General features: G+C 41.4%; 1 protein-coding gene across 2 annotated transcripts in view; it reads left to right on the top strand.

Moving 5' to 3' along the window:
* The first annotated feature begins 993 nt into the window (after nt 1-993).
* Rps6ka5 (ribosomal protein S6 kinase A5) overlaps nt 994-19,216 on the top strand; it is a 168,498-nt gene continuing 150,275 nt past the window's right edge. For both annotated transcript variants that reach the window (XM_051150521.1, XM_051150516.1), the window contains exon 1: nt 994-1,308. In XM_051150521.1, the coding sequence (XP_051006478.1) occupies nt 1,212-1,308 (97 nt within the window). In that variant the 5' untranslated portion in view covers nt 994-1,211. The remainder of the gene's footprint in view (nt 1,309-19,216) is intronic.

Here is a 19,216-nt window from a genome sequence, read left to right as displayed (position 1 = left end):
TTCATCGCGATCCAGAACCTTAACTTTCTCTGTGTATGAATTACCTGTATTTATTTTTTAAATTAAATTAAATTCAATTTTATGTTTATTGTTGTAAGAGTGTCAGGTTCTTTGGAACTAGAATTACAGACAGTTGGTGAGCTGCCATGTGGGTGCTGGGAAATTGAACCCAGGTCCTTTGGAAGAGCAGACAGTGCTCTTAACCCCTGAGCCATCTCTCCAGCCTTACTGTAATTAATTTTAAAAAACTTACTCTTGCGTGTGAGAACGTGTGGGTGATGCGTGCCAGAAAGCTTGTGTTGAGGTCGGAGGGCAACCTGTTGGCTCTCTCCTTCCAATATACGGGGAATCACACTGCGGTTTGGCCGCAAACACTTTTATCCACAGAACTATCTCGCCAGCCCCTACCTGTATTTAAACAGAAAACCCACTTAATTTAGTGCCGAGGACGAGGCATCTTCCAGGCGGTCCCACGTTTGCGGATCGCTTGCCTAAGACCTTCAGACGCGCGCGCGCGCAAACACGTGGGTGACAAGCGCTTCGCTCCAGGACCCTCTTTTGTCCACGGTGATTGGCGGACCAAGCGGTCCAATCGTCTTTCCCCGCCTCTTTCCGCAGTAGCCAATCAGAGGTCCGGAGTGCCTCCTGACTACTAGACACTGTTTACTAACAGATCGAAGCTGGGGAATAAGGGGTGTGACCATTCTGGGGAGGTCAGGAGAGGGAAGGCCTTGCCCGCGCGTGCGCACCAAGGCCAGTGGGTGGGGCCGAGGCTTGGCTCTTGCCAATCGGAGCGTCCGCGCTCCTCCCTCTCCTGCCTCCCCGCCAAGCAACAACAATTCGAGCGGCGGGGCGGGGCGACCCGTGAAACGTCAGAGCCGGCCGCCCAATGGGAACGGGCGCTGGCAGACACGCGCGCGCGCCGCGCCCAATAGCGCTGGGGCCTCGGGGGCGGTCCCCTTGGCTGGCTGTGGGCGGAGCGGCCAGGCGGAGGAGGTGGAGGCGCAGGGCGCGGGGTTGCGCCGTACTAGCGGTGCCCGCAGAGGGGAGGAGGCGGGGGAGCTCCGCGGCCAGAGCGGGAAAGAGACTCGCCTCAGTGTCGGAGTTGTGGCGCTGCCGCAGCTCGGATCCTGGTGCTGTGGGGAAACGGGCGCCTGCTGTCCCATCAGGTTCCCATCGAAGCGACCCGTGCGATCGGAAAGAGGGTGAAGATGGAGGGGGAGGGCGGCGGCGGCGGCGGCGGCGCGGGCACTAGCGGGGACAGCGGCGGCGAGCAGCTCCTTACTGTCAAGCACGAGCTGCGGACCGGTGAGCGACCCCGCCCTCTGCCGGCAGGGCCAGCCGCGGAGGCGCGCCCGAGAGCCGCAGGATCGCGCGCGCAGGCCAAGGGGGGCGCGGACTGGGGGGACGGCTCCCGGGTGGGGCTTTGTGGACATGAGCGAGTCAAGGGGGTCCTGGAGGGCTCTGGGTACGGGGCGAATAGTTTGCTCCTGCTGGCCCCCCCCAATATCGGGCTCGGTCTGGAAAGATGCCTTCATGTTCATGTCCCCCCCTTCATGCACAGGTGACACATCTGTCACTACACGCTGTCTCGAGCGAAACATGTTCTCGGCGTTAGCTTGAACTCACTTTACCGTGCATCTCTGCCTACTGTGGTCCAGGTGTGAGGAGGTGTGTGTGTGTGTGTGTGTGTGTGTGTGTGTGCGTGCGTACACACAAGTACGTGTACGTGTGCACACCATCCCTAAGGGACAGCTATCCTCCGACCGATACATGAGGGGTAGTTGGTCCCGGCTTAGTCTCTGGTGATGTTAAGAGGCTTCACGGTCTTCTGGGATTGAGTCCTTTCTTTTAGAGTTATGAAGTACTATACTCGCCTTGATTTTTTTTTTTTTTTTCGGCGTCTTTTGGGAAGCAGGCTCTATAGATGTAAAAAAGTTCTAGGTGAAAGGCTTCACTGGGCGACTTCAGCGCGCACATCTCCGCTGCTGGAGATCAGTAAAGATGTGTGTGTGCAAAGATTTTTACTTATTGGATTGCTTTTTCATTGTGTTTAGTCGGGGGCTTATTTTGGGAAATTCTTATCTGGACCAATTGGTACAGTTTCGGTCTCCCTCATCCCCATGGGATCAGATCTCCCCTTACACTTAAACATTTCTGAACGTCCAATGCAGTTTAAAGACTCTCTGTTGATAGTCTCAGTGGTATAAGATTATTGACACTTAAGTCTGGCATATTGAAGGACTCTTGTATTAAGTAGATCCAAAAGGTAAGTGGTGGGTTCCAGGTTTAAGCCCTGTCCTCTTTGCTTTTATTTGGGACAGATTGAAACAGATTGTAAAGTTATCTGTGGTCCACAGTTCATTAGTTTTTGCCATTTTTAAAGAGATTGCTCATTAGGATTCCTTTGGGTGCCAGTCTTATGACTTAGGGTAAGCTGTCAAATCTGTGGTTTCTCAAGTTATCAGTTTTAAGCACTGCAGTTTTAATCGTTCTCTTTAATGTATCTTGAGCAGGTTAGTCCATAACCTGTAAAGATTCCCTTGGCTGAGCTTTTCCCTCTAAATTTAATCAACGACTGATGTTTTCAACAGGCTTTTAAGTCATTTTCTGAGTATACATTTCCAGTACTAATTTCTAGTTTACACCAGGTGCACTGTCACATGCTTTCTAGAGTGAGGATTTTGATCCCCCCCCCATCTTACATAATGATTCCTTGCTGTAAGTGTGGAATCATACAGTACAGCAAATGCTACCTGAAGTCTCACACTCTCAGCCACTGATCATGGTGTAACAAGCAGGTTTTTTTGCTCTAGAACCAAGGGGCAATCTACGTGTTAGTAGTCAGCCAACTGCTCAGTTTCTGGATTTTGCAAACAAAGCTATTGCTGTATAAAACAGTGAGGACTGTTTTAGTCCCCTTCTTGACTAACTGTGTGAATAGTCAAGTTTTCCTTTAGAAAATTTTCCAATGGATGATGAGACTATGCTGGACTCACTAGTAATGTCAAAGTAAAGGAACAGTCATTTAAATTCATTGCTAAACAATGAACATCTGATCAGATGTAATAGTCAAAAACACTGTTAAAATGTAACTTGAGTCACTCGTCCATCAACAGCCAACTGTGCTCCTCTTAGCACATGGTGCCGTAATAGGTGCTATAGAGCCATGTGAGCTGATGAGGTCATTTCTCGGGTTGGGAGTTGATGATTGTATTGTATGCCATAGGATGAATGAAGATGCAATTAGAAGCTCAGTGAGAGGACTTGGAAATGGCTCCGTTATGAGCTGAATAGCAGGGTATGCCTGGACATGGAGTTGGAAGACAGAGCGATGAATACTAGCTCTGCTACTTAGTCATTGCGCTCTTCCAGCCTTACTTCTTTACATCTATAAAATGTGAAAATTGAATGAGACACTGTTAGGAAAATGTCAGTCAGGTTATTTGGCACATAGTAGGCAATAGGAAATGTTGGTTGAATGAAAATCTAAAAAAATTACTCCATAATCAGATCTTACTGTAAAATGTATGAATTAATCTAGTGTACCTGGAAAACAAACTAAGTCACTGAGTGGTTAGCCATTATCACATGACCTGGCTTTTATCTTTTTCTATAAGCGTCTTTGGCTTCTCAATCCTATTTAGCAGCTTGTACATACCTTCCCCATCAAAACACATAGTACTGTAATAATTCATTTACCTGGGGTTGAAGAGATGCCTCTGTGGGGTAACGTACCTGCCATGCGAATTTGAAGACCTGAGTTTGAATCCTTACGACCCACAAAACTCTGGATATAGTACTGTATCTGTAACCCTAGTGCTTGTACAGCACCACGAGAGCTGGAGGCAGAATCTGAGTTTCTAGAAGCTTGTTGGCCAGGCAGCCTGGTGTACACAGTGGGGAAGAGCACACGAGCCCTGTCTTAACAGAGTGGAACGTGAGGATGGATACAGTGGCATGTGTGTGTGCTCACACACACACACACACACACACACACACACTTGCTTGTCTCCTCTCCTCTCTCTCTCTCTCTCTCTCTCTCACACACACACACACACACACACACACACACACACACACCTGTCTATCTGTCCATGTCAGATAGTCAGATAGTAAAGTCCTTGAAGGCAGAACCTTTTTTTTTTTTTTTTTTTGGTCTATTTGCAGCCTGTGGAATGTGGTAGATGTTCAAATATTTGTTGAGTGAATTCAATTTTGGAAGAAAAATAAGGGTAAGGTTTACAGATGTTAGGTCTTGGTAAATTGATGACAATAACTATAAGAGCTGGAGCTTGAAGAATTCAAGATCAAACAAGTCAATTAAACATAAACTCTTGAGTACTTTCTGTTTTCTGGTTGAAGGTACCAAAGATGATTATGAAAATGTTCTGTGTCTAGCTGTAGAGGAAGAGACCATATAAACCAATAATCAGGATATGTATAAAGGCAGCAAAAGAAAGGTAAAGCAGTTAGCCTTTAAATAGTCAAATGTAACTGTTGAACACAAGTGAAAAATGAGATTGTTACTTACTCATTTATTCAACAAATATTTTGTCACCTCTTATGTAGTGAATGCTGTTTTAACTGCTGTGATTAATAGTGTGGCTTTGCCACTGGAAAGACGGGTCTGAGGAATCACTAGCACCAGACTTCACATTGTCTCTGCTGCACCTTAAATCTCTTCTAGTCCATGTGCCAAGTTTCTTCCCCGCTGTCCAGTTTCCCTCCAGGAAATAGAAAATGGACAGCATTGAAGTTCTACATTTTATGGCTTCAACTATTGAAAGACACCATCCTTTTGTCAGTTTCAGTTAAATTTTGAGAGATGGTCTTTATTGGCTTAGTTCTGATCAGGTGTCTGCTTTTGATTCGTTTAATTAAGACTAGGTGATAGGATCATGGCCTACTAACATGCCAGCAACTACAGCAAACCCATGGATAAACTAACCGTTTAGAGGAGGATGGGCTGCTTGAAAGATAATTCATTAGATTCTGTCTTTGGGAGACTGCCTATCATTAGGGAGAGGGTTGCAGAAGGTAATCTATTGTGTAGTAACAATGGAAACTCTAATGGCGTATAGACTGTGACTTCTGTTTGTTAGGCATGTGTGAATTGCTTAGTTGATGGTTCTGACTCAGACCCTCATCTTGGAGAATTTTCATGAGGCCCCATCCTTAGATGAAGAGCTAGGAAATTAATGATTGTTTCAGAGAGGGGAGAATCAGTCTTCCCCAGGGAGATGACCCCCCTAATCTAATACTAGCAGTTAGCTCTAAATTCATATACATATGAGCAATACTAAGTGGAGTCAGCAGGTTGCATTTCTAGATTTATGTATATATCTGTAGCAATAGTAATTAAAGAAAAAGGGGCGTACGCTTTTAATCTCACCACTCGGGGAGGCAGAGGCAGGCAGATCGCTGTGAGTTTGAAGCCAGCCTGGTCTAAAAAAGCACGTTCAGGACAGCCAAGGCGACACAGAGAAACCCTGTCTTGAAAAAACAAATGAAAAGAAAAGAAAAAAGGGATCCCAGGTTTGAGGGAGCAAGGCAAGAGGTACAGGAAAGTTGGAGGAAGAAAAGGGATGGGAAGATGGATGATAGATATAATATACATATATGAAATTTTAAAAATAAAATTAAAAGCCTCCAAAATAGTTAAGATGCTACCCAGAGCTACAGTCAGCTGAACTTACCTAGGGCTGGTGACTCCCTTGAAAGACTGCTATTCATGTGTGCTTGGCAGGCTGTATCCAGTTCCTGTCTCTGGGCCTTTTCATAAAGGAAAGACACAGAAGCTGGCTTCTCCCCAAAAGAGGATTCAAGAGAGCAAGGTGCAATCTACATGTTGCTTTTGTTAAATAGCTTTATCTAAGGTATACAATTTACATACCATACAATCCCTTTAAAGTATGGAACAAATTGTAGCATAGTTACAGAGATAAAACCATCAAAGTAATTTAAAACATTTTTCTCAACCTATAAAGAAACTTCATCCCCATTTACATTAGTCGTCCTGCATTCCTACTCTCCAGGGCTAGCCATTAATCTGTTTTCTGTCTATACATTTGCCCATTATTTTATTATAGTATAGTTGTGCATTTTTGTAGCTCTATTTTTTCACCAGAATTATTACTAAGATCCATCCACAATATGACAATTTTTTTGTTGACAAATTGTATTTCCTTGTATTAGATAGATCATACTTTGTTTACCCATTCGGTTGATTGACATTTGGGTTATTTCTACCTTTTGTAACCACAGATATATAGATTTTTTTTTTTTTTTTTTTTTTTTTTTTTTTTTTTTAGGTTCTCAACTTTATTCCATTGGTCTATATGTCTCTCTTTAGTACCATAAAACTGCAAGCTACAAACTTGGTTTTGAAGTTGGAAAGCATACATCTTCCAACTTTCTCCTTTCCAAGAGTGTCTTGGTTATTTTGGGTCCCTTGATTTTCCATATGAATTTAGCATGAGCCTGTCAGTTTCTTCAAAGAAGCTATTTGGGTGATGTTCTGATATAGATTGCACTGACTTAATGGATTAGTTTTGAGAGTGTTGGCATCTTAGCAGTGTTAAATCTGGTCCATGAACATGGGATGTCTTTCTGCTTGTGTCGCTCTTCTTTCATTTACTGGACAGTGTTTTTTGTTGTTTCCAGAATGTAAGTTTGTCCTTCTTTTGTTCAATTTATTCCTAAATATTTCATTTTTTGGTGCATAATAATATAATTGTAATGAAATCATTTTCTTTTATTTTTGGAATGTTAATTGTGTCTAGAGATCTATTGTGTCCTACAACCTTGCTGACAAGGTTTCTCTGTGTCTTGTCCTGCCTGGACTCTCTTTGTAGACCAGGCTGGCCTCAAACTCAACAGCAATTTGCCTGCCTCTGCCTCCCTGAGTGCTGGGATTACAGGCATGTGCCACTACGTCCAGCTTGTCTTAGTATTTTTATTCACTAGATTATATTGTGATTATCTTTATATACATATTTACCTATATATAGTGTGTGTATATGTAACACACACACACACACACACACACACACACACACACACACACAGAGAGAGAGAGAGAGAGAGAGAGAGAGAGAGAGAGAGAGAGAGAGTTAGAGAGTTTTACTTCTTTCTTCCTAATATGAATGCTTTTTGTGTCATTTTCTTGTTTAATTGCCCTGGCTAGAGATGTTAACTACACTATTCAGACATCCTTGTCTAGTGCCTTACGTAGCAAGAAAGCTTTAATCACCCATCACTAATTATAGGGTTGGCCGTGGGTTTTCCATGATGCTTTGTACAAATTGAGAAAGTTTCCTTCTGTTTCTAGTTTGGGCATTCTTTTTAATTGCAAAAGGGTTCTGGATTGTGTCCAGTGCTTTTTCTCCATCGTGAAATGATGATGTAGTTTTGTTTTATTGATGAGGTTTATTTGTATGATTGATTATTGTATGTTATGGTGGCCTCATATTCTTGGATAAACCCTATTGATCATGATCCCTTTTACATGCTTCTGAAGTCAATTTACTATTATTTTGTTGAAGATGTTTTGTTCATTGTTTTTCAGAGGTATCTGCTTTATTTTGTGATGCTTCTCAAAGAATCTTATTGACTTTTTATTTTATTTTATTTTTTTGCCACCAACTACAGATTTCCATAGAGAGTTTGATTACTGATACTCTTATTTGGAATCTTTTAAGTAAAGAATTAACAAAGTCTAGAGGTTAGGCTGTAAGTTTTGAAGCTGCTCCTGGTTAACTTGCTGTATGACCTGGAGTAAATTATTTGCCTTTCTGAGCCTAAATTTTCTTATCCCCAAAGCAAAAGTGTTGGGTAGGATGGCATCCAGACTGCTCACCAGAGAAGTAAGCTGGTGTTTTATGGTATTCCTATGCAATAGATGAAGTCAAAAATTGTTACTTGCTTTTAAGAGTTACTAGTTTACCAGATGAATCATGTAGAATCCCACTGAAAATGAACAGTCCCCTGTTGTGTATGGAGTTGGTTCTCTCCTTCCACCTTCATATAGGTTCCAGGGATTGAACCCAGGCCACTAGGTTCACCAGCCAAGCTTGCCACCCCCCACCCCCACCTGCCCCCAATTAGATGCTTGACAGTCTAAAAGAAAATCCCTTAAAATTTTTTTTATTGTGAATGTCAGAGATTGAGAAAATAATCTAAGCAAAGAGAATGGCATGTCAACGTCATGTCAAAGGGGAGTCAAGTGTCTGGGGAAAAGCCTCAGGTGATCTGATGTTGTGTCAGCACTAGCATTAACCTCTGCTGTAGAGCAAGGAAGCTGCTTGGAATTGCAGACAGATGTGTTTTGATGGGCAGGGTGGAATTCTTTCATGTGAACAAGAGATTTGTGTGAGCTCCTCTAGGGAAAATCTGACACCTTTTTGTGTTGGTTGAATTTTGCACTAAATTTTGGGTTGAGAGATGTCAGTCCTCAAGAGCGTGGGAGGGGAGGGAACAGGCTGCCACAGGTATCATCTTTGAATTCTCTGAATGATTTACAGGTCTTTGTATTCACCAAAAAGGTGTAATAACTCCTGCGTTTATCTTGTTTGTCAGGGAACATGGATAGGTTCTAAAATAGAAGCTTAGCCCTGCTGCGTTTGTTTCTAACAGTGTCTCTCTTGTAGCTCTTTCTCTTCAAATCAAATGAGTTCTCTGCTCTTCAGATAGCCTGAAAACTGTAAGTGAACTCTCACTTTTTCCTCTTTTTTCAATCATCTGTTAGACATTGTCCCCTGAGATAGAAGGGAAAATAGGGAGATAAATTTGTGTGTTTGTGTGTGCCTGGAGCTCACTTTTTCTAGGCTGGCTGGCCAGAAAGCCCAAGGAATCTGCTTTTCCTTCCAGTAAGGGGTTACGTTCAAATGCCATTACACCCATCTTTTCTTTCTTTCCTTTTTTTTTTTTTGGACAGGGCTATAACCTTGGCTGTCCTGGAACTTGCTGTGTGAATTCATAGAGGTCCACCTACTTAGGCCTCTGAAGTGCTGGGATTAAAGGACCACCAGCTTGTCTGTGGGTGCTAGTAATCTGAATATAGGTCCACATTGCAAACATTTTACCCACAAAGTTATCTTTCTAACCCTCAAGTTTCCAGTTTTTGTTTTTAGTATAGTACTTGGTATCGTAGTTACTTTATAACATTCAAGTTTTGTCCAAGTGGGCCTCTAAATGGTATTTTAAATATGAAATTGTTTGGAATAGAGACAGTAAACTTGGTACTTAAAAGAATTCTATCATTAGCTATTTTATTTAAAAGTCTTTTGTGACTGGGTTTTCACTTGTAGCTTTCCTGCTCCAGCATCTCTCTCCTGATGTCTCTTGGACCTCTCCCATGGCTGAATCCCCTATTTCCTCTTCTTACTCCTCCTCCCCTGGCTGGCAGGAATTGCAGCCTTATTCTCTCCCCTGGCTGTAAGCTATTTTATTGGCATATCAGGGGTGTTTATATAACATTGAGGCAGGGAATTCTCAGAATAAGGATTGCAACCAGATGTGGGGGGTACAGAAATAAGCAAATCAGCATTTGGATTATATAATAACCTTATGCCTATACACTGTTGCTTTTTTTTTTTTTTTTTAGACTTGCCAAGTAGGCTTTATACTAACTGGCTAATAAACCCCAGAGATCTGCCTATTTCCATCTTACAAGTATGGGCCACTTGTAATCTATGTGTTCCTGACCTGAAAATAATGTAAATAATATTTTTAATACCAAATTATTTGCAACATAGAGGAGTGTGTATTCTAGTTATGAGACCCAGATTTTTTTTTCCTTGCATGGGTTCTGGGGAAGGTGAGGTCATAAGCATGTTACTAGTTGAACGATCTCCTTAGCCTGTGATGAACTCTGTGTGGTAGGCTGAATAATGACCTCTATTCCTCTTCCTGAAGATACTTACGTTCTAATCCCAGGAGTCCTGGGGTATGCTGCGTATTACATCGCAAAACAAACTTTGCATGTGTGATTAAGCATCCTGGGATTGGGAGATTGCCTTGGTTTATCTAATCACACTGGTGGGAAGATTGGCGCGCCAAAGACAGAGGTGACTTGTGGGTGGAAGCTGACCAGCGTGATGCCATTGCTTAAAAGGGTTGAGACCTACAGCCTCTGGACATTGGGTAACTGATTTTTCTCTAGGATGTTTCAGAGGAACACAGCTCTGCGGTCACTTTGATTTTTACTTCAGTTTCAGACTTCTGATTTCTAGAACTGTAAGAAAAGAAATTGATATTGTTAACAAAACATCGAACTTATGTTAATGTTCCCAGGAGCAACAGGAAGCTATAACAGTTTCCTGAAGATGGGTTGAACCAGCAGCTCAGTTTCCTCCAAGAGACAGTTTTGCCCAAGTGTTGTGATTGCAGAACATGGACCAGTAAATTAAACCATTTATGTTGAAACTAGAAGCAGCGCCATTCTTTGTAGAGGTAGAACGTTGTCCTTTCTGAGGCCTCCAGATGTGACATTCCTTTCTGATCTTACCCTAAAGCTAGCTGTGTTGCTTTGAACCAGCTGTTTTGTTTTTCATAGGAATGCTCTGAGTGGGTGCCTGAGTAGATATGCCCCCACCCCCGCCCCCAAAGGTTCTTACTATAACCCAGGCTAACCGCAGCTTGCAATGAACCTCCTGCTTTAGTTTCCCCAAGCTGGGATTCCAGGCATGTGCCAGTATTCCTGACCCTAGAAGACTTGTATTAGGTGGGTGGCACACAGCGTCTGACAGTGTGATTGTAGCCTTAGTTTTCTTTTCATGTCAGTTGTGCTTTTACTTTCTTTTCTTTATTTAATCTTAATATTTTTTTATATTTTCCATACCAAAGTGTGGCTTAAAAGATATAAATGAGTACCATTATATTTAAATACATATATACATAGCACAAATAATATGGAAAATGTGGGAAGACAGTCGACTTTCTAGTGCTTTGCTTTGCCATTCTATTTTTTTTAATCCTAAAGAAAAGAAAGTGAATTCTCTAATTAGTAGAATTTTTATTTTTTGATCAGATACAAAATGATAAATCAGTAAAATAAAGCCATACTTAAAGGAATTCTGTAGGCAAAAAAGTATGAGACTGTGCACAGAGCTCTCTTTATATGAGACATTTTTTTACATCAGTGGAAAATCCCATCATTAACTAAAATTGTCAGTTGATGCACTCTGTCCTCTAACCATGTAAGTAATCTGATCTGATATTACATTTCTTAAAGAATGTAATTCTTTAGAATTCTAAATAATTATTTAAAATACATTGTAAAGTGAGTGTTACTGCTGTCCAAATCCACTTTTAGCAGTGTACTAACAAACTTCCATGATCTTATATTGTTTTTCCTTTACACTCACACCATTTATTTGTAAGCAGTTATAGTTAGGATTAGGATGGAACAAATCTAATTGGCCACCTACATATAAAATTTAAAATTTTGACCTAAGGTTTTCATTATAAACTAGGCAAAGCCATGGTGGTTTTTATTCATCCATTTGAGGATTATTGAATTTTTAGTAGAGAACAGTTAGAAATGGCTTCTGCCATCACTGTCTAATATTTGACACAGAGACCCTGTGTATCTGATCATATAACTAACTTTAGAATTGCAGTTGTCATAAATAGCTTCAGAGTATGTCTAATGGAAACAACATTGTGAGGTGGATGAGAGAAGCCTATGAATGCATAAGCTTAGAGCCTGGCTATCATGGATGGGGTGAAGGACCACAGAGCAAAGCATTTCGGTCAGAGGGGCAGCACAGATGGTTCAAAAGTCAGAAATGGCTTGGTATACTGAGGTTTCTGTATGAAAGGCTTCTGGCTAGACTATCATATCCAAGAAAGCTACAGGAAATGTGACTGGAATGGCAGCAAGGGTCATTTAATGCAAGATTTAGTAGGTTATGATAAACTACTTAGGCATTGTGCATAAACATGAAGCCAACTGGGAACTGATTATATTAATTTGTGTTATAAGAAATTATTCCTGCTGCTTTGAAGGGGATGTGTGAAGAGGACCAGCTAGGACGCTATTGCAGAAATTCAGATAGAATATAAAGGTTAAGATTAAGTGGTAATTGATATTGAGAATTGTGAATATAATTCAGAAGTATTTAAGAGGCAGAATAAATAAGAACATGGCATTATATTGATATGAGCTTTTTTGGTGAGAGCAAACGTGTTTGAAGATACTGTTCACTGAGATACTGTGTTGATTTCAGTTTGCTTTAGTAACCTGTCATAACGCACACTTGGGTTGCTCTTGGTCTTCAGGACCTGACTGGGTTTACTGCTTAGGGTATCACAAAATAGAGGCCTAGGGGTCAGCCAGACTTGAATTTTGTTTGGAGGTTCTGCATACTTTCAGGTTCCACCTTCTTGTTGCTAGAATTCAGGGCCTGTAATTGTCACACTCAAGTTCAGTTTCCTTGTTGGCTGTCATTGAGGACCACTGTAAGCTTTTAGAGTTTAGATGGTATGCATTTGTTTTCCAGCACCTTCTCTTCCTTTAACCCAGCAAAAGCATGCCAGTATCTTCAGGTACTTTGGCTTTGGCCTTTGGGTCTCCTCTCACCTATAGGCCCAGATTTAAAGAGGCTCATGTGATTAGCTTAGGCCTACCTGGTTATTGTCCCATTTATAAAGTCATCTAATTAGGGACTTCACATCTATAGAGTCCCTTTGTTACAAAAGTGACCAATTTACTTGTTCTGGGAGGAGAATATATGAAGAATAGAGTGACTGGGGTTTCTAGGTGGTGAACATAGGAAAGATGAAAATATAAGTCTTCACAAAGCGTAGGACCCAGTTTAACAGACTAAAGACTAAAGTAACTTTTAGGGGACTTTGTCATATTCTGTTGGATATATATATATATATAGTATTAATTATGGATGATGAAACCTTACATGTTGTAGGACATACTTTAACTCATTTAAGTCAGGCACTAACATTGTGAAGCTAGTCCTGTTATTGTTACTCTGGTTGCACAGATGGGAAACTGAGTCTTAGAGAGGAGACTTGCTCAGTGTTACCCAGGAAGTGAATAGAAGAATCAGTTTTGAAACCTAAGCTGGTTTGGGATCAAATAAGAATCCTGGTGTTACAAAAATGTAAGTACACCTAAAGCCACTTAGTAGGAAATATCTCCTTCGGAGATGCTATAGAGAGGGGACTTAGAACTGAGTCCTGAAAAGCCAAATAAAAGTAAAGAATCGTTTAAAAAAAAAAAAAGCTGCTAAGATAGAACACAGAGGAAGAGGCTGGAGAAAACCTAGCCAAGTCTGTGGTGTTGTGAATGCGTACTAAAGAGGACGGGGGTTTGTGTGTATGTGGGGTTGGTGATTCCGTTGACCACAAGGTAGCTTTGTTAAGGTCATTCTGCTGGAAGTTGAAGGGGAAGTTAGATTGGGATGGGCTGAAGAGTGGATTGCAAGTGAGGTAACTTTTGAGATACTTTGTTCTGGAGGGGATTGAAATAGGGTCTTCAGGGAGGGTTACATCCTGTTTCCTTGCTTTAAGGTGGCTGAAGCACCAGTGTGTGTCACAGAGACTGAAACTGCACTAGACCCTAAGTGACGATGTCAGAAACCCTGAGAAGGAGGTAGCAGTTAGTTTACCTGGGGCTGGAGCGCAGGTTGGTGTTTGATAAGAAAACTGCTTCTGTTATAAAAGGAATGGGGAGAGGATACAGGTGCATTTGTAGATTTGGTGACAGGAAGATAAGGACGTTTTGAGAGCATGATTGTTTTGTCCCTTTGTGAACTGTAAAGAAAAGGCAATTCTTTATTCAAGAGAAATAGCTTCATTGTTTAAAAAATGCTATTCTGATCTTTGAAAAAAAATTCTAAGATACAGAAAAACAGCATAAGATTATTTTGTTTGCAGGCTACACAGAGAAACTTACAATGTGCTCCCCAACACTGGTTTTTCAGTCCCAGCCAATCAGACATCTCGATGTTTTCTGTGGTCAGAGACCCGAACATGGTCTCTGGCTCATGCCACATTCTTAGTAAGCTTAATTTTCTATTTCTTCCTTTTAAAATATTCTATGTTTAGTTTAGTTTAGTTCTAAATTATGCTTATTTAGTACATGTATTAGAGGGAAAAGCAGTTAGTTAGTTACTGCTTTGTCCACATTTTGTTTTTGACTCAGGTTTCGATATGTTTTGTCTGTAATTCCAGAATCACTTGGATAGGCTATAAAACACTGCTGTCTTATACCTCCCGAAAACACCAAGTCTTTAAGGGAAGTGATCACAGCAGTAAGAGAAAAGTGGGCTGCATTGTTTTAAAGTGCACAGGTATTAAATATAACTTTGTTTGCCTGCCAGTGCTCTCCAGAGACATGGTCTGAGGCCCAGCCACAATCTAAACAGCTTCAGAACAGTTTACCACCTGGCAGTTAAAGGGAACCCAGTGTGCTAGCGATTTCACCGATGTTTTTAAAGCTCCCATGCATTTAGTAGAATTGCAGTACTCGGACTTTGTAGAGAGGAGTCAAGGCTGTAGCGTTCAGTTAAGTATGTGTTGTTAGGACTATGCAGGATACTTCCTAACTGTAGCTTATCTGGTAAATTCCTTTATAAATATTTTCTCCCATGACAGAAAAGGGGGAAAAACAAACCCTTCAAAAAGCAGCAGCAGACTTTTTTTTTTCCCTCACTGCATACAATTGTCACATTTGGACTGAAATGAAATTAACCCAAGATTATTATGTTTTGTAATGCTGAATAATGAAGGATAAGATTTTATGGGAAGAGCTATTTTATAATCTTACTTGGTGGGTCCCAGAAAATGAGATCATAAAATATACATTTTCTAGTTGGTATAGTAAAAGCAGATTTTAAGCATATTAAATACAGAGGATCAAGTCAGATTGCGTTCTACACTTACTAAAAAATTAGCTACTTCACATTTTATCCCCCTTCCGTGTTCTCCTTCCCAGAAACATATTTGTGCCTTCTTAAAATATGAGCCATCTTGCCAACCAGTCAACCGTCCCAAGTCCTCTAATTACTGTTATCATTCCTTTTTGCACAGGTCTTTGGATGGGCTTTTTATTCTACTAGTTTCTATGTTTTTCTCTCCCTTCACTCTGATATGCTTTAATATCAGGCCTCCATCTCCAGGGAAACTGTAGTAATCTCCAAAGTTACTTAGCATGTCCCTCTTTTCTGGTCTTATGGGATGTCTCAGTTTGAGTCTGGCTTTACTCCTTGGAGCACCTGGTGCTTGAATGTTGCTACTGGCCTTCTTGTTTAACAACAGAATGCTCTTCTGGCTCTTTCTCCCACTGGCTTGCCCCTCTCCTTCCACTGCTGTCTCTCTGATTCTCTCTACAATTCTCTCTCTGGTTCAGCCCTCTTTTCTTGTACCTGCTCTTGCAGGGAGATCAAGATATTATCATTGCTTGCATCATTAGCCAAGTTTGTTTTTATTTTAGATCTTGTATTCCTTATCATTCACTTCACTGTACATATAACATTCAGATTATCCACAGATACCTTAGTCTCTCAAGCTAAACAACGTTTCTTCTTCCAGCCTTCAATGCCTTATTTTGTGACATTGCTATCCTCATCCTGCCAAGACCCAAGTTAGAAACACTGGATCTGCCCGCACCCCCTGTGTGTGCCTCTGGCTCACCAGTTAACTCTCCCTGTTGTGTTAATTATAACTGAAGTATCTCCTGTTTATTTCTTGCTCACTGTTGAGATGGCACAGTCTTGTTCAGTGTCTTTTTTTTTTTTTTTTAAAGACAGTTCAGTGTCTTAATGATCTGAGCTAAAATTTATGTGTATGTATGGTCACAGGCACCATTTTGCATGGAGGGCACTTGAGGGTGGCAGTGTCACATCTGTTTGATGGATATTGTATCTTCTATCTCTTGGTGCACAGTCTCCCAACCAGTTTGTCTCTTTGGAGTCCAAGTATAGCTGTGTCAGCATCAATCCATTTCAGGTTGGTGGCATTTACTTTGATGGACACATGCTGCATATTTTGTACTTCCATCTTAAGACATTGATTCTTGTTCTGAGGCTTAGGTTTCTGGTGGGAGCTGGCTCAGCAAGCACAAATGTGTGCGTCCAAAGAGGAAAGACATTAATAGTCTGCTGGGGCAATCTTTAACTAATGGGGTGTGGGAACTAATAAGATATGTACTTCTCTGTATTGATTTTAGAGTGGAAAATTCTCAGAGCCATTCCCTCTGCTCTTCAAAAGAGCTGGATTCGATCGAGTTGATAATGTAGCTTTGTTTCTCTATTTTGCTCTTTCCATTTTCTCCTTATTTCATCGCATTGGCATTACTTGCCAAAATAACCACGTGCACAGCAGTCCAGTATATGACTGTTAGTGTCTATAATGTGGCTTAAAAAGCATAACACTAGGGAAACCCCAACAAGGACCCCATTGTTGGTAGCAGTGGGTGCTGTTAAAGCTGCCAAATGGAACGGGATCAGGACTAGCATGGAGTAGAAGGGGAAGAGTTGTACATGTGTAAGAGCTTGCGTGTTTGGGGACAGTGGTAATATTAAGGCCCCCACGTTGACTGATTCTGCTTTTGAAACCTTGGAAACAAGAAAGAGGATTCTCATGGAAGCCTTTGGAAAGACCCTCAAAGCCTATGGGCATAGACAGACTATGGTAAAATATTGGACTCAGGATTTAATCATAAGGGTAGCAAAGCCTTGTGCCTTTTGTACTGTTTGTATTATCATTTGGGCTTAACTGCAATTGTTTCTCAGAACTCCCTTTTGGATTTTGGGCTAACACTGATCATAATTAACATCTTAGGTGAGATAAGACAAGGGGACAGAAATGAAACAGCAGTTGAGTTCTTTCCCCTGATGGTATGAAGTTCTGTTCTAGCCCTCATGTGTTGCTGCTAGCTAATCTGCTGTATCATATTGTTGGCCTGGAGCATCGGGGCAGCCCTGCAGTTTCCTTGGATTACCTCCATCAGCTTCTGGGCATCTAGGGCCAGTGTGTCGAGCTTCCTGCAGGTCACTGGCATCATTGAGGTCAGAGCTCTGCAGATACTTACAGATACATATGTTCATCCTGCTGGACTCCAGCTTGTTCTCGGGCTTCTAGTTTGTTCTTGCTCTTTACCTCTTCAGAATGGCTTTCTTTTCAACTGCCTGCCCTGCTGTCCTTAACCCTAGCTTCAGATGTAGAGCAAACGGACTCCAAAGAGACCCAACTCCCAAGCCCTATTTAAGCCTCTTATTATATATCATTTACAATAGTTATTCCTTTTTAAAAATATTCTTTTAACAGATGTTCAAGGCCAAAGACAGGGCCCTAATATGGAAAGAATAGGACTCGTAGATGTCAGCAGGGACATTTGGCTCAAGTTCAACACAGTGCTAGACAAGAACAGACCATGGTTCTTTGGAGGCTATGCAAAGATACTGTTGAGCGGAATGTCTCAGTTTTGTTCTTAAGGTTTGCCCCATATCTTCCCTCACTTCCCCTAGAACAGTAACTAGACATAAGTCTCAATATAGCTTAAACAGGGTTGTCATGTTCTTTTTCTGGGAGAAAATAGGTTATTCCATTCCAACACCTGGTCTTATATATGCGAACAGAGTAGAAGGATTGTGTGGAAGAAGTGGATCTGGGAGGTACTGAATGGAGCAGGTGTGGTAAGGTAGAAGGGAAATAGGCTGAATAAGGGATAAAGTATTTAACCTTAAGTCTATTTTATTGACAAAACTCAGAATTTAATAGCCTAGTCACCTTGTCCTAATGTACTGCTTGGACATGAGCTTTTCGCAGATTATGGTCTGAAGTCTCAGAGAAGAGGGAGAACTGGATGAACTTAGGATGGGCTTAGTATATGAGACAAGAGAATACACTCTCTGATACATATGTTCAAAGGAGGGCCCAAAGAAGAAACCTCACCCTGTTAATAAAGAAGTTTCTGGTGAAGCATACAGTCAGGAATTGCTAAGAATCCCATTCTGCAATTGGATTTTCATAGGATTCAGTAATATTCATAGAAATAATAGTATTCAGTGGCAGAGGCAAGAAGATTGTATAGTGCTTCCCATTTGGAGCAGAGGGGGAATATAACTGTTAAGACAGACTGGAGTAGCATTTAGGACCCCCTTACGGATATGTAGGAAATGGCTGATAAGGCATAGGAGTGCAGGTATTGCTCAATTGTGTGAATCACACTTTCATCTCTGAGGAATATGAACCTTCAGTTGGCTTTCACTTGTTGGGTTATTGTTGCTTCAAGCCTTGCTCATCACTTTGTAGCAACCATGGAAGTGACAAGAAACTTCAGTCTATCATTTAAGATCTAGGTAACTTCCTCGTCACCATTAGGTACTAGCAACTATATCCCCTGTAAACTCAGTAACAAAAGGCAGGAAAGGATTTTGTTAGTTGCCTTCTTAAGCATTACCAGTTACCTCGTCTTCACTCTCACTCTTCTATCGTAGGCTTTGACTTGTTCTTCCCCTACAGTGTCTAGTCTCAAGCATGCCCCTTGTGTATCTTTTCCTTTTCTGCCCCAGGGTTTCTCCAGTGCCCACTCAGCAGGAGATAAGGATAGGAGGGTCTGTAAGCATGAAGTGCTGGTAGTGTAGGGAGTTAATGCAAATCCTGTAGCAACTTTTATCTAGTAGAGGCAGAATCCATTAAAGACATGTTTCTCTCCACCTTTCCAGTCATCCAGAGAGTGCCATGCTAGCACCATTAAGCTCCAGTATGCACAGTAGTGACCATGTCAGCGAGGACCCTTGGATTGACGTATGCAACATTTGGTTTCACACTCCTGGGTCTGTTATTTCTTTCAATTAAATTACCTGTAATACAGTGTTATGATGTTCCTTTGGGGGAAGACAGGTACAGTTGTCATTTGTGTATGTATTTTTTTGTCTGCCTGTCATCGATCTGTCGGTCTGTCTATCCATCCATCCATCATCCATCCGTCCTCCATCCATCAATCCAATTACAGATTAGGAAAAAGAGGCTTAGAATTGTGAAAATAATTATCATGCATAGCTTTAATAAGTGGTAGGGCTTGAGTTCTGAACTGAAACCATACGAACCAAATATTTCTCCTTGATTGAACCTCTTCCTCATCTTTGAAGATTAAATTCATAGGCCTTAGTTAGCTAGCTTGCTCAACATTCTCAGTGGTCTTGTCCTGTTGCCTGTGGGTTGGACTGGTTGTTTATAGTTCAGCAGT

Source organism: Acomys russatus, chromosome 1 (assembly GCF_903995435.1).
Source record: "Acomys russatus chromosome 1, mAcoRus1.1, whole genome shotgun sequence".
NCBI classification, from domain to species: Eukaryota; Metazoa; Chordata; class Mammalia; order Rodentia; family Muridae; genus Acomys; species Acomys russatus.
The sequence above is the reverse complement of the archived record's forward strand: the minus strand, read 5'-3'. Positions and strand labels throughout refer to the sequence as shown.